The sequence below is a fragment of the Oncorhynchus clarkii genome, chromosome 13, assembly GCF_045791955.1.
Source record: "Oncorhynchus clarkii lewisi isolate Uvic-CL-2024 chromosome 13, UVic_Ocla_1.0, whole genome shotgun sequence".
Taxonomy (NCBI): Eukaryota; Metazoa; Chordata; class Actinopteri; order Salmoniformes; family Salmonidae; genus Oncorhynchus; species Oncorhynchus clarkii.
In genome coordinates, this window is record NC_092159.1 from 1,404,047 (window position 1) to 1,417,448 (window position 13,402).

Consider the following 13,402-nt stretch of genomic DNA (forward strand, 5'->3'; position numbering starts at 1 on the left):
CTCTACTGTTAGAAAGCCGGATCAACTCAGAATACCTAAGAGTGAATTAAACTATTTTGAAAAAGCAATTAAGGGAATAAACTGGAATGATCTCTTGTCCTATACAGACGTGGAAGCTGATAGTCAGGTTTTTCTATCCACAATCCAGACTACAATAAATGGCTTCCTAAAGAAAATCAAATCCAAACCTGGCCAAAAGAGCACTCTTCCTTGGCTAAATGGAGAAATCTGGAAATTGATGAAAGAACGAGATTATGCTCTAAAAACAGCCCTAAGATCCAAATTAGAGCATGACAGACGTAGGTTTACCATGTTGAGAAATACGGTGATGAAAGAAATTAGACAGGCCAAGGCAAACTTCTTTATTAACATAATTGGTGAAGCAAAGGGAAATTCTAAATTGATATGGGAGAATCTAAAAAAGTTAACAGGGAAAGACCATAGTAACACTGCAAAAAGACTAGAAATCATGGTGAATAACAATCTAACACAGGATGCAGTCGAAATAGCAATAGCCTTCAATTCCTACTTTATTAACTCTGTCAGGGCACTGACACAGAACCCTTCCACTTGTTTCCTGGGCCCAGTGCTAGTGAATGACACTCAACCTGTCTTCATCATAAGGGAGGTTTCTGAGTCAAAGGTGAACAAGGTGATTAGCTCACTAAAGAACTCTAAAGCCAAAGATGTGTTTGGGATGGACTCTACCTTTCTTAAAAACTACAAAGAGTCACTCATTGGCCCCATTACTAAGGTCACCAACACATCTATTGGTCTCGGTGTGTTTCCAAGGGTATGGAAGTCGGCCATAATAACGGCCATCTTTAAATCAGGCGACCCTGCTGACGTGAGTAACTACAGGCCCATTAGTATACTACCTGTGGTGTCAAAGGTTGTTGAAAAGTGTGTAGCAGAACAACTGATTGCCCACCTCAACAACAGCCCCTTCACATTACACTCCATGCAGTTTGGCTTCAGAGCGAAACACTCCACAGAAACGGCCAACTGCTTTCTTCTGGAAAATGTGAAGTCCAAGATGGACAAAGGGGGTGTTGTGGGGGCTGTGTTTCTGGACCTAAGGAAGGCTTTTGATACTGTTAACCATGAGATTCTCATCACAAAATTGTCCAAGTTCAACTTTTCCCCTGATGCCTTGAGATGGATGAAATCATACCTTGAAGGCAGAACTCAGTGTGTCAGAGTGAGCAATGAGCTGTCGCCCACTCGTAGCTATGATGTGGGCGTGCCCCAAGGGTCAATACTGGGGCCCCTCCTGTTCAGCCTGTACATTAATGATCTGCCTTCTGTCTGTACTGGGTCTGAAGTTCAAATGTATGCAGATGATACAGTGATATATGTGCATGCAAAGAGCAAACAACAAGCTGCACAAGAACTCACTACTGTAATGGTCCAGGTTACAAAGTGGCTCAGTGACTCGTGTTTGCATCTCAATGTGAAAAAAACTGTTTGCATGTTCTTCACAAAGAGGGCAACAGATGCTACTGAGCCAGATGTCTATGTGTCAGGGGAGAAGCTCCAGGTGGTATCCGATTTTAAGTACCTTGGCATCATACTTGATTCCAACCTCTCTTTTAAAAAGCATGTGAAAAAAGTAATTCAAATGACCAAATTCAACCTAGCTAATTTCCGATTTATACGAAATTGTTTGACTACAGAGGTAGCAAAACTGTACTTCGAAACTATGATACTCCCCCACTTAACATACTGCTTGACTAGTTGGGCCCAAGCTTGCTGTACAACATTAAAACCTATTCAGTCTGTCTACAAACAGGCTCTCAAAGTGCTTGATAGGAAGCCCAATAGCCATCATCATTGTCACATTCTTAGAAAGCATGAGCTCTTGAGTTGGGAAAATCTTGTGCAATACACCGACGCATGTCTTGTATTCAAGATCCTTAATGGCCTGGCTCCCCCTCCACTCAATATTTTTGTTAAACAGAAAACCCAGACATATGGCAGCAGATCCACAAGGTCTGCCGTGAGAGGTGACTGTATAGTTCCCTTAAGGAAAAGCACCTTTAGTAAATCTGCATTCTCTGTGAGAGCTTCCCATGTCTGGAATACACTGCCATCAGACACACATAACTGCACCACATATCACACTTTCACAAAATGCTTGAAGACATGGCTAAAGGTCAATCAGATTTGTGAACATGGTCCCTAGCTGTGTGTTGCCGCTTTCCATGTTGTCTGTTGTCTGTAGCTTGTGAGGTGTGGAAACACTTTGTTGCTTTTATGAATTTTGTCTTGCTGCTTTTTGTTTTATGTTGCTCTGTCTGTATGCTACGTCTTGCTTCTCCTATGTTGCTCTGTATGCTATGTCTTGCTTGTCCTATGTTGCTATGTCTTGCTTGTTCTATGCTGCTATTGTCTATATTGTAATTGTTTTTAATAACCTGCCCAGGGACTGCGGTTGAAAATTAGCCGGCTGGCTAAAACCGGCACTTTTACTGAAACGTTGATTAATGTGCACTGTCCCTGTAAAAATAAAAATAAACTCAACTCAAACTCAACTCAACCCTCACCTATTTCAGGTGTGTTCTCTGTTCAGCTATAGGACACACCTACACGACCTCCTAGGGCATGAATCAGCTGTTTCTTCTCTCTCTCGCTCTCTCTATCTCTCTCTCTCTCTCTCTCTCTCTTTCTCTCTGCAGGGTTTCACTAACTTTGACACAGAGTGCTTTCAGAAGTACGGGAGAATCTGGGGGTGAGTTCAGTTGGCGGTACCGTACTAGGATGACTCACAACTGTACTATGCTTTTTCAATTCATCACCTGCTGGAGCTGTCATGTGATAATGAGGAATGATAGTAATAATATCAAAGACAACCCGACTAATGTTTTCTTTGTAGTTTTATAAGAGGTGGTTAAATGTGTCGGTTTCCATGGTTACTTTCTAAATGTAATCCGTTACTAGTTTTACCTGTCCAACATTACCCCAAACTCAGTACCGTAATCTGATTACATTCAGTTACTAGTTTTACCTGTCCAACATTAACCCAAACTCAGTGCCGTAATCTGATTACATTCAGTTACTAGTTTTACCTGTCCAACATTACCCCAAACTCAGTAACGTAATCTGATTACATTCAGTTACTAGTTTACCTGTCCAACATTACCCCAAACTCAGTAACGTAATCTGATTACATTCAGTTACTAGTTTACCTGTCCAACATTACCCCAAACTCAGTACCGTAATCTGATTACATTCAGTTACTAGTTTTACCTGTCCAACATTACCCCAAACTCAGTAACGTAATCTGATTACATTCAGTTACTAGTTTTACCTGTCCAACATTACCCCAAACTCAGTACCGTAATCTGATTACATTCAGTTACTGGTTTACCTGTCCAACATCACCCCAAACTCAGTAACGTAATCTGATTACATTCAGTTACTAGGTTTACCTGTCCAACATTACCCCAAACTCAGTACCGTAATCTGATTACATTCAGTTACTAGTTTTACCTGTCCAACATTACCCCAAACTCAGTAACGTAATCTGATTACATTCAGTTACTAGGTTTACCTGTCCAACATTACCCCAAACTCAGTACCGTAATCTGATTACATTCAGTTACTAGTTTTACCTGTCCAACATTACCCCAAACTCAGTACCGTAATCTGATTACATTCAGTTACTAGTTTTACCTGTCCAACATTACCCCAAACTCAGTACCGTAATCTGATTACATTCAGTTACTAGGCTTACCTGTCCAACATTAACCCAAACTCCGTAACGTAATCTGATTACATTCAGTTACTAGGCTTACCTGTCCAACATTACCCCAAACTCAGTACCGTAATCTGATTACATTCAGTTACTAGGCTTACCTGTCCAACATTACAATGTCATTGAGAAAACAAAGAAGTGTCAAAGATATGTTTTTCTCACAAAGGATCTATGATGGGAGGCAGCCTGTTCTGTGTATAATGTAGGTGTATATATAGTGGTTAAAGCCAGGTGTGTGTTTCTCCTCTGTGAAGGATCTATGATGGGAGGCAGCCTGTTCTGTGTATAATGTAGGTGTATATATAGTGGTTAAAGCCAGGTGTGTGTTTCTCCTCTGTGAAGGATCTATGATGGGAGGCAGCCTGTTCTGTGTATAATGTAGGTGTATATATAGTGGTTAAAGCCAGGTGTGTGTTTCTCCTCTGTGAAGGATCTATGATGGGAGGCAGCCTGTTCTGTGTATCATGTAGGTGTATATATAGTGGTTAAAGCCAGGTGTGTGTTTCTCCTCTGTGAAGGATCTATGATGGGAGGCAGCCTGCTCTGTGTATCATGGACAAAAGCATGATCAAGACCATCCTGATTAAAGAGTGTTACAACATCTTCACCAACCGCAGGGTGAGACACACACACACACACACACACACACACACACACACACACACACACACACACACACACACACACACACACACACACATCCCCTAATAATAATCTGAATAATTATAATCCTAACATTATGACTGATATTATTTATTCATTATTTGTGGCATTCATTATTCATACATTTTAAAGTAGTGTGAATATTATGTAAATACGGTTATCATTATTCAATCATATAATTAACACGTGTTATCATTATAACTGTCCTCCATGTTTTAGAACTTACGTCTGAACGGCGAGATGTTTGATTCGTTGTTCGTTGCCGAGGACGATGCATGGAGACGGATCCGCAGTGTCCTCTCACCTTCCTTTACCTCTGGACGACTGAAAGAGGTAGAACCATCCCTCCATCTCTCCCTTTCTGCTTTATCAACTTGTTATAAATGCTTTATAGCTTGTTATAAACTCTATAAACTCATTATAGCTTGTTATAAACTGTTTACTAAGTCTTTATAGCTTGTTATGAACTCAAACCTAAATCAAATCAAATTGTATTAGTCACAAACACATATTTAGCAGTTATGGGTGTAGTGAAATGTTTCTGTTCCTGGCTCCAACAGTGCAGTAATATCAAACAAGACACAACGATACACACAAGTCTAAAAGTAAAATAATGGAATTAAGAAATATATAATTATTAGGATGAGCGACGTCGAAGTCTGCAGTATAAAATTATATATATAAGTATATATTTTTAAAATTGACTTTACCTTTATTTAACTAGGCAAGTTAGTTATGAACAAATTCTTATTTACAATGACGGTGTAGGAACAGTGGGTTAACTGTCTTGTTTTTAGTGGCAGAACAACTGATTTGTACCTTGTCAGCTCGGGGATTCGATCTAGCAACCTTCCGGTTACTAGTCCAACGTCCTAACCACTAGGTTACCTGCCTCCCCTAATGTGATGTATAGACATTATGGACATTATGTTGATAGAATATATAGCAAATCTGTAGAATACATGGATAGAATTGTATACAGTTGAAGTTGGAAGTTTACATGCACTTAGGTTGGAGTCATGAACATCTCTGGGGGACGTGGGATGGTAGGAGTCCCAGCTGACCAACATCCAGTGAAATTCTCTGTTTTTTTCACCTGCCATATCAGTTATTTTATACTCACAGACATTATGTTTTGGAAACTTTAGCGTGTATTCTATCCAAATCTACCAATTATATGCTTCTGTGCCTGAGTAACAGGCAGTTTACTTTGGCCTCGCTTTGCATGCGGATGTCAAAATACTGCCCCCCAGTGAAGTTAAAACTAGTTTTTCAACCAATCTACAAATTTCTTGTTCACAGACTATAGTTTTCTCAAGTCGGTTAGGACATCTACTTTGTGCATGACACAAGTAATTTTTCCAACAATTGTTTACAGACAGATTATTTCACTTGTAATTCACTGTACCACAATTCCAGTGGGTCAGAACTTCACATTCACTAAGTTGACTGTGCCTTGAAACAGAAAATTCCAGAAAATGATGTCATGTTAATTAAACATGTTAAACTTAAACACGCAGCCTTCATACCGCTCAGGATGGAGACACGTTCTGTCTCCTAGAGATGATCACAATTTGGTGCAAATCAAGCCTAGAACAACAGCAAAGGACCTTGTGAAGATGCCGGAGGAAACATGTGCAAAAGTATCTATATCCACAGTAAAAGGTGTGCTAAATCGACATAACCTGAAAGGCCGCTCAGCAAGGAAGAAGCAACTGCTCCAAAACGGCCAAAAAAAATGCCAGACCATGGTTTTGAAACTGCACATGGGGGACAAAGGTTGTACTTTTAGAGAAATATCCTCTGGTCTGATTAAACAAAAATAGAACTGTTTTGGCCATAATGACCATCATTATGTTTGAAGGAAAAAGGGGGAGGCTTGCAAGCTGAAGAACACCATCCCAACTGTGAAGCACGGGGGGTGGCAGTATCATGTTGTGGGGGTGCTTTGCTGCATGAGGGACTGGTGCACTTCACAAAATCGATGGCACCATGAGGAACAAACATGATGTGGATATATTGAAGCAACATCTCAAGACATCAATCAGAAAGTTAATGCTTGCTATTCCAAATGGACAAATGACCCCAAATAGTTCCTCCAAGGGAATGTATGAAATAAATAAAAATAAAAGATGAAATAAAATAATTTATAATAATAATCTCTCTAATAATCTCTCTAGTAATCTCTCTACTTTTATTGTGACATTTCACATTCTTAAAATGAAGTGGTGATCCTAACTGACCTAAGACAGGGAATTTTTACTTGGATTAAATGTCAGGAATTGTGAAAAAAACTGAGTTTAAATGTATATACAGCAATAACTAGCCTTGACTAGAAACAGTATATACAGTGCATTCGGAAAGTATTCACTCTCTCTCTCTCTCTCTCTCTGTCTCAAAATCTTGCTGCTGTGATGGCAGGATGTATTTCATACAGTAGATCAAAATCGTGCTTGTTTTCAAATTATTTGTGTATCTGTGTAATCTGAGGGAAATATGTGTCTTTAATATGGTCATATATTGTGCAGGAGTTTAGGAAGTGCAGCTCAGTTTCCACCTCATTTTGTGGGCAGTGAGCACATAGCCTGTCTTCTCTTGAGAGCCAGGTCTGCCTACGACGGCCTTTCTCAATAGCAAGGCTATGCTCACTGAGTCTGTACATAGTCAAAGCCATCCTTAAGTTTGGGGCAGTCACAGTGGTCAGGCCAGGTTATGCCACTGTGTAGTCTCTGTTTAGGGCCAAATAGCATTCTAGTTTGCTCTGTTTTATATTAATTCTTTCCATCTCTCTCTCTCTCTCTACCTCTTTCTCCACCTCTCTATCTCTACCTCTCTCTCTCTCTCTCTCTCTCTCTCTCTCTCTACCTCTCTCCCTCTCTCCCTCTCTCTCTACCTCCACCCTCTCTCTCTCTTTCTCTCTCTCTCTCTCCCACTCTCTCTCTCTCTCTCTCTCTCTCTCTCTCTCTCTCTCTCTCTCTCTCTCTCTCTCCCCCCCCCCTCTCTCTCTCTCTCCTCTAGATGTTTGGTATCATGAAGCAGCACTCTGCTAACCTGCTGAATGGAATGAAGAAGCAGGCAGATAAAGACCAGACCATCGAAGTGAAGGAGTGAGTCCTGATTCCTAACCTCTGGCTTTTCACCTTACAACTCTGAGTCTTGATTATAATACACACACACACACACACACACACACACACACACACACACACACACACACACACACACACACCTCTGGTAATTCACCTTGTGCCACTTGAGATTCTGGTTCGAGTCCAGGCTCTGTCGTAGCCGCAAGCCATGAGACTGCTGAACAATTAATCAAATTGCCACCTAAACTGTATTTCTTACTTCAGTTTATTTAGTAAATATTTTCTTAACTCTAGTTCTTGAACTGCATTCTTGGTTAACTTAAGGGCATTTCACAGTTCACCGGCGGTGACAAATACATTTGATTTCATTTAGTTGTGTGGTCAGTAGTTGTGTAGTTGTGTGGTCAGTAGTTGTGTGGTCAGTAGTTGTGTAGTTGTGTGGTCAGTAGTTGTGTGGTCAGTAGTTGTGTGGTCAGTAGTTGTGTAGTTGTGGTCAGTAGTTGTGTAGTTGTGGTCAGTAGTTGTGTAGTTGTGATCAGTAGTTGTGTGGTCAGTAGTTGTGTGGTTGTGGTCAGTAATTGTGGTCAGTAGTTGTGGTCAATAGTTGTGTGGTCAGTAGTTGTGTGGTTCTGGTCAGTAGTTGTGTGGTCAATAGTTGTGTGGTCAGTGTTGTGGTCAGTAGTTGTGTGGTTGTGGTTAGTAGGTGTGGTCAGTAGTTGTGTGGTCAGTAGTTGTGCTCAGTAGTTGTGTGGTCAGTAGTTGTGTGATCAGTTGTTGTGTAGTTGTGTGGTCAGTAGTTGTGTGGTCAGTAGTTGTGTGGTCAGTAGTTGTGTAGTTGTGTGGTCAGTAGTTGTGTGGTCAGTAGTTGTGTGGTCAGTAGTTGTGTAGTTGTGGTCAGTAGTTGTGTAGTTGTGGTCAGTAGTTGTGTAGTTGTGATCAGTAGTTGTGTGGTCAGTAGTTGTGTGGTTGTGGTCAGTAATTGTGGTCAGTAGTTGTGGTCAATAGTTGTGTGGTCAGTAGTTGTGTGGTTGTGGTCAGTAGTTGTGTGGTCAGTAGTTGTGTGGTCAGTGTTGTGGTCAGTAGTTGTGTGGTTGTGGTTAGTAGGTGTGGTCAGTAGTTGTGTGGTCAGTAGTTGTGCTCAGTAGTTGTGTGGTCAGTAGTTGTGTGATCAGTTGTTGTGTAGTTGTGTGGTCAGTAGTTGTGTGGTCAGTAGTTGTGTGGTCAGTAGTTGTGTAGTTGTGTGGTCAGTAGTTGTGTGGTCAGTAGTTGTGTGGTCAGTAGTTGTGTAGTTGTGGTCAGTAGTTGTGTAGTTGTGGTCAGTAGTTGTGTAGTTGTGATCAGTAGTTGTGTGGTCAGTAGTTGTGTGGTTGTGGTCAGTAATTGTGGTCAGTAGTTGTGGTCAATAGTTGTGTGGTCAGTAGTTGTGTAGTTGTGGTCAGTAGTTGTGTAGTTGTGATCAGTAGTTGTGTGGTCAGTAGTTGTGTGGTTGTGGTCAGTAATTGTGGTCAGTAGTTGTGGTCAATAGTTGTGTGGTCAGTAGTTGTGTGGTTGTGGTCAGTAGTTGTGTGGTCAGTAGTTGTGTGGTCAGTGTTGTGGTCAGTAGTTGTGTGGTTGTGGTTAGTAGGTGTGGTCAGTAGTTGTGTGGTCAGTAGTTGTGCTCAGTAGTTGTGTGGTCAGTAGTTGTGTGATCAGTTGTTGTGTAGTTGTGTGGTCAGTAGTTGTGTGGTCAGTAGTTGTGTGGTCAGTAGTTGTGTAGTTGTGTGGTCAGTAGTTGTGTGGTCAGTAGTTGTGTGGTCAGTAGTTGTGTAGTTGTGGTCAGTAGTTGTGTAGTTGTGGTCAGTAGTTGTGTAGTTGTGATCAGTAGTTGTGTGGTCAGTAGTTGTGTGGTTGTGGTCAGTAATTGTGGTCAGTAGTTGTGGTCAATAGTTGTGTGGTCAGTAGTTGTGTGGTTGTGGTCAGTAGTTGTGTGGTCAGTAGTTGTGTGGTCAGTGTTGTGGTCAGTAGTTGTGTGGTTGTGGTTAGTAGGTGTGGTCAGTAGTTGTGTGGTCAGTAGTTGTGCTCAGTAGTTGTGTGGTCAGTAGTTGTGTGATCAGTTGTTGTGTAGTTGTGTGGTCAGTAGTTGTGTGGTCAGTAGTTGTGTGGTCAGTAGTTGTGGTCAGTAGTTGTGTGGTCAGTAGTTGTGTGGTCAGTAGTTGTGTGGTCAGTAGTTGTGTGGTCAGTAGTTGTGTAGTTGTGTGGTCAGTAGTTGTGTGGTCAGTAGTTGTGTAGTTGTGTGGTCAGTAGTTGTGTGGTCAGTAGTTGTGTGGTCAGTAGTTGTGGTCAGTAGTTGTGTGGTCAGTAGTTGTGTGGTCAGTAGTTGTGTGGTCAGTAGTTGTGTGGTCAGTAGTTGTGTAGTTGTGGTCAGTAGTTGTGTAGTTGTGGTCAGTAGTTGTGTAGTGATCAGTAGTTGTGTGGCCAGTAGTTGTGTGGTTGTGGTCAGTAATTGTGGTCAGTAGTTGTGGTCAATAGTTGTGTGGTCAGTAGTTGTGTGGTTGTGGTCAGTAGTTGTGTGGTCAGTAGTTGTGTGGTCAGTGTTGTGGTCAGTAGTTGTGTGGTTGTGGTTAGTAGGTGTGGTCAGTAGTTGTGTGGTCAGTAGTTGTGCTCAGTAGTTGTGTGGTCAGTAGTTGTGTGATCAGCTGTTGTGTGGTCAGTAGTTGCGGTCAGTAGTTGTGTAGTTGTGTGGTCAGTAGTTGTGTGGTCAGTAGATGTGGTTGGTAGTTGTGTGGTCTGTAGTTGTGGTCAGTAGTTGTGTTGTCGATGGTTGTGTGGTCGGTGGTTATGTGGTCAGTAGTTGTGTGGTCAGTAGTTTTGTGGTCAGTAGTTGTGTGGTTGTGGTCAGTAGCTGTGTGGTTGTGGTCAGTATTTGTAGTCATTGTGTGTGTGGTCAGTATTTGTGGTCATTGTGTGTGTGGTCAGTAGGTGTGGTCATTATGTGTGTGGTTAGTAGGTGTGGCCGGTTCATGTGGTCAGTAGTTGGTGGTGACTAGTTGTGGTCTCTAGTTGTGGTCACTAGTTGTATGGTCAGTAGTTGTGTAATTGTGGTCAGTAGCTATGGTCAGTTGTTGTGTTGTTGTGGTAGGTAGTTGTGTGGTTGTGGTCAGTAGTTGGGTGGTCAGTAGTTGGGTGGTCAGTAAGTTGTGTGGTCAGTAGTTGTGTAATTGTGGTTGTGTGGTCAGTAGTTGTGTGGTCAGTAGTTGTGTAATCAGTAGTTGTGTAATTGTGGTTGTGTTGTAGGTTCTTTGGGCCCTACAGTATGGACGTGGTCACCAGCACTGCTTTCAGTGTGGACATTGTTGTCAGTAGTTGTGTGGTCAGTAGTTGTGTGGTTGGTGGTCAGTAGTTGTGGTTGTGTTGCAGGTTCTTTGGGCCCTACAGTATGGACGTGGTCACCAGCACAGCCTTCAGTGTGGACATTGACTCTCTGAACAACCCTTCAGACCCCTTCGTCTCCAACGTCAAGAAGATGCTCAAGTTTGACCTGTTCAACCCACTGTTCCTACTAATCTGTGAGACTGTATACGTACATACACACACAGACACAAAGTTGTCATTTTTTATCACATGAAGATGTTTACCTTTCTATAAAACTTTCCTCTCTACCTCTCCTCATCTCCTCTCCCATCATCCCCTCCTCTCCTCACCTCTCCTCTTCTCCTCTCTTCTCCTCTCCCATCCTCTTCTCCTCTTCTCCTCTCCTCTCCCGACCTCTACTCCCCTCCTCTTCTCCTCTCTGGTCCTCCACTCCTCTCCTCTTCTCCTCTCCCCTCCTCCTCTCCTCTTCTCCTCTCCTGTCCTCTCCTCCTCCCCTCCTCTCCTCTTCTCCTCCCCTCCTCTCCTTCTCCAGTTGTGTTTCCCTTCACTGGTCCTATCTTGGAGAAGATGAAGTTTTCTTTCGTCCCGTCTGCGGTGACAGACTTCTTTTACGCCTCGCTGGCTAAGATCAAATCTGGACGTGACACTGGGAACTCAACTGTAAACTTGTTTTATATTTATATTTGATTATGTTGATATTTTCATCTATACATTTATATTTGTATTGGAATATTCTGTATTTATTTATTAAGATTAGGAAAACCTACGTAACTAGTAATGGGCATCAATATGAAACGTCCATATCGATATCTTGTTGGAATTTAAAAAGACTACTTTTGGGACCCAAATATCTACATTCATATTAGAATCTGTTTGTGTTGGTTGTGATTGGACGAGATCCATTAGAATCTGTTTGTGTTGGTTGTGATTGGTCCAGATACAGTGGAATCTGTTTGTGTTGGATGTGATTGGACAGATTTGACCTCATGTCTTTCTGCTTCCAGAATCGGGTGGATTTCTTACAGCTGATGATCGACTCTCAGAAAGGCAGTGACACAAAGACAGGAGAGGAACAGACTAAAGGTACCTGCCGAACAAACACCTGTAAACTACTGTTACAAACACACACCTGTAAACTACTGTTACAAACACACACCTGTAAACTACTGTTACAAATACACACCTGGACACTACTGTTACAAACACACACCTGTATAATAATGTAACAAACACACACCTGTAAACTACTGTTACAAACACACACCAGTAATCTACTGTTACAAGCACACACCTGTTACAAACATACACCTGTAAACTGCTGTTACAAACACACACCTGTTACAAACACACACCTGTAAACTACTGTTACAAACACACACCTGTAAACTACTGTTACAAACACACACCTGTAATCTACGAATACAAACACACACCTGTAATCTACTGTTACAAACACACACCTGTAATCTACTGTTACAAACACACACCTGTTACAAACACACACCTGTAATCTACTGTTACAAACACACACCTGTAAACTACTGTTACAAACACACACCAGTAATCTACTGTTACAAACACACACCTGTAAACTACTTTTACAAACACACACCTGTAAACTACTGTTACAAACACACACCTGTAATCTACTGTTACAAACACACACCTGTAAACTACTGTTACAAACACACACCTGTAAACTACTGTTACAAACACACACCTGTTACAAACACACACCTGTTACAAACACACACCTGTAAACTACTGTTACAAACACACACCTGTTACAAACACACACCTGTTACAAACACACACCTGTAAACTACTGTTACAAAAACACACCTGTTACAAACACACACCTGTTACAAACACACACCTGTAAACTACTGTTACAAACACACACCTGTTACAAACACACACCTGTAAACTACTGTTACAAAAACACACCTGTAAACTACTGTTACAAACACACACCTGTTACAAACACACATCTGTTACAAACACACACCTGTAAACTATTGTTACAAGCACACACCTGTTACAAACACACACCTGTAAACTACTGTTACAAACACACACCTGTAAACTACTGTTACAAACACACACCTGTTACAAACACACACCTGTTAACTACTGTTATAAACACACACCTGTAAACTACTGTTACAGACACACACCTGTAATCTACTGTTAAAAACACACACCTGTAATCTACTGTTACAAACACACACCTGTTAACTACTGTTACAAACACACACCTGTAAACTACTGTTACACACACACACCTGTAATCTACTGTTACAAACACACACCTGTCAACTACTGTTACAAACACACACCTGTTACAAACACACACCTGTTAACTACTGTTACAATCACACACCTGTTACAAACACACACCTGTTAACTACTGTTACAAACACACACCTGATACAAACACACACCTGTAAACTACTGTTACAAACACACACCTCTTTCAAACACACAGCTGTTACAAACACACACCTGTAAACTACTGTTAGAAACAATTATCTTGTTCCCT

The 13,402-nt window shown here is 41.5% G+C and overlaps 1 protein-coding gene across 1 annotated transcript in view; it reads left to right on the plus strand.

Moving 5' to 3' along the window:
- The window catches only part of LOC139424253 (cytochrome P450 3A27-like), a 70,542-nt gene that overhangs the window by 2,073 nt on the left and 55,067 nt on the right, over positions 1 to 13,402 (plus strand). Inside the window, exons 3-9 of the mRNA XM_071175937.1 lie at positions 2,679 to 2,731; positions 4,276 to 4,375; positions 4,640 to 4,753; positions 7,439 to 7,527; positions 10,906 to 11,054; positions 11,393 to 11,520; positions 11,865 to 11,943. Of these exons, the coding sequence (XP_071032038.1) occupies positions 2,679 to 2,731; positions 4,276 to 4,375; positions 4,640 to 4,753; positions 7,439 to 7,527; positions 10,906 to 11,054; positions 11,393 to 11,520; positions 11,865 to 11,943 (712 nt within the window). The remainder of the gene's footprint in view (positions 1 to 2,678; positions 2,732 to 4,275; positions 4,376 to 4,639; positions 4,754 to 7,438; positions 7,528 to 10,905; positions 11,055 to 11,392; positions 11,521 to 11,864; positions 11,944 to 13,402) is intronic.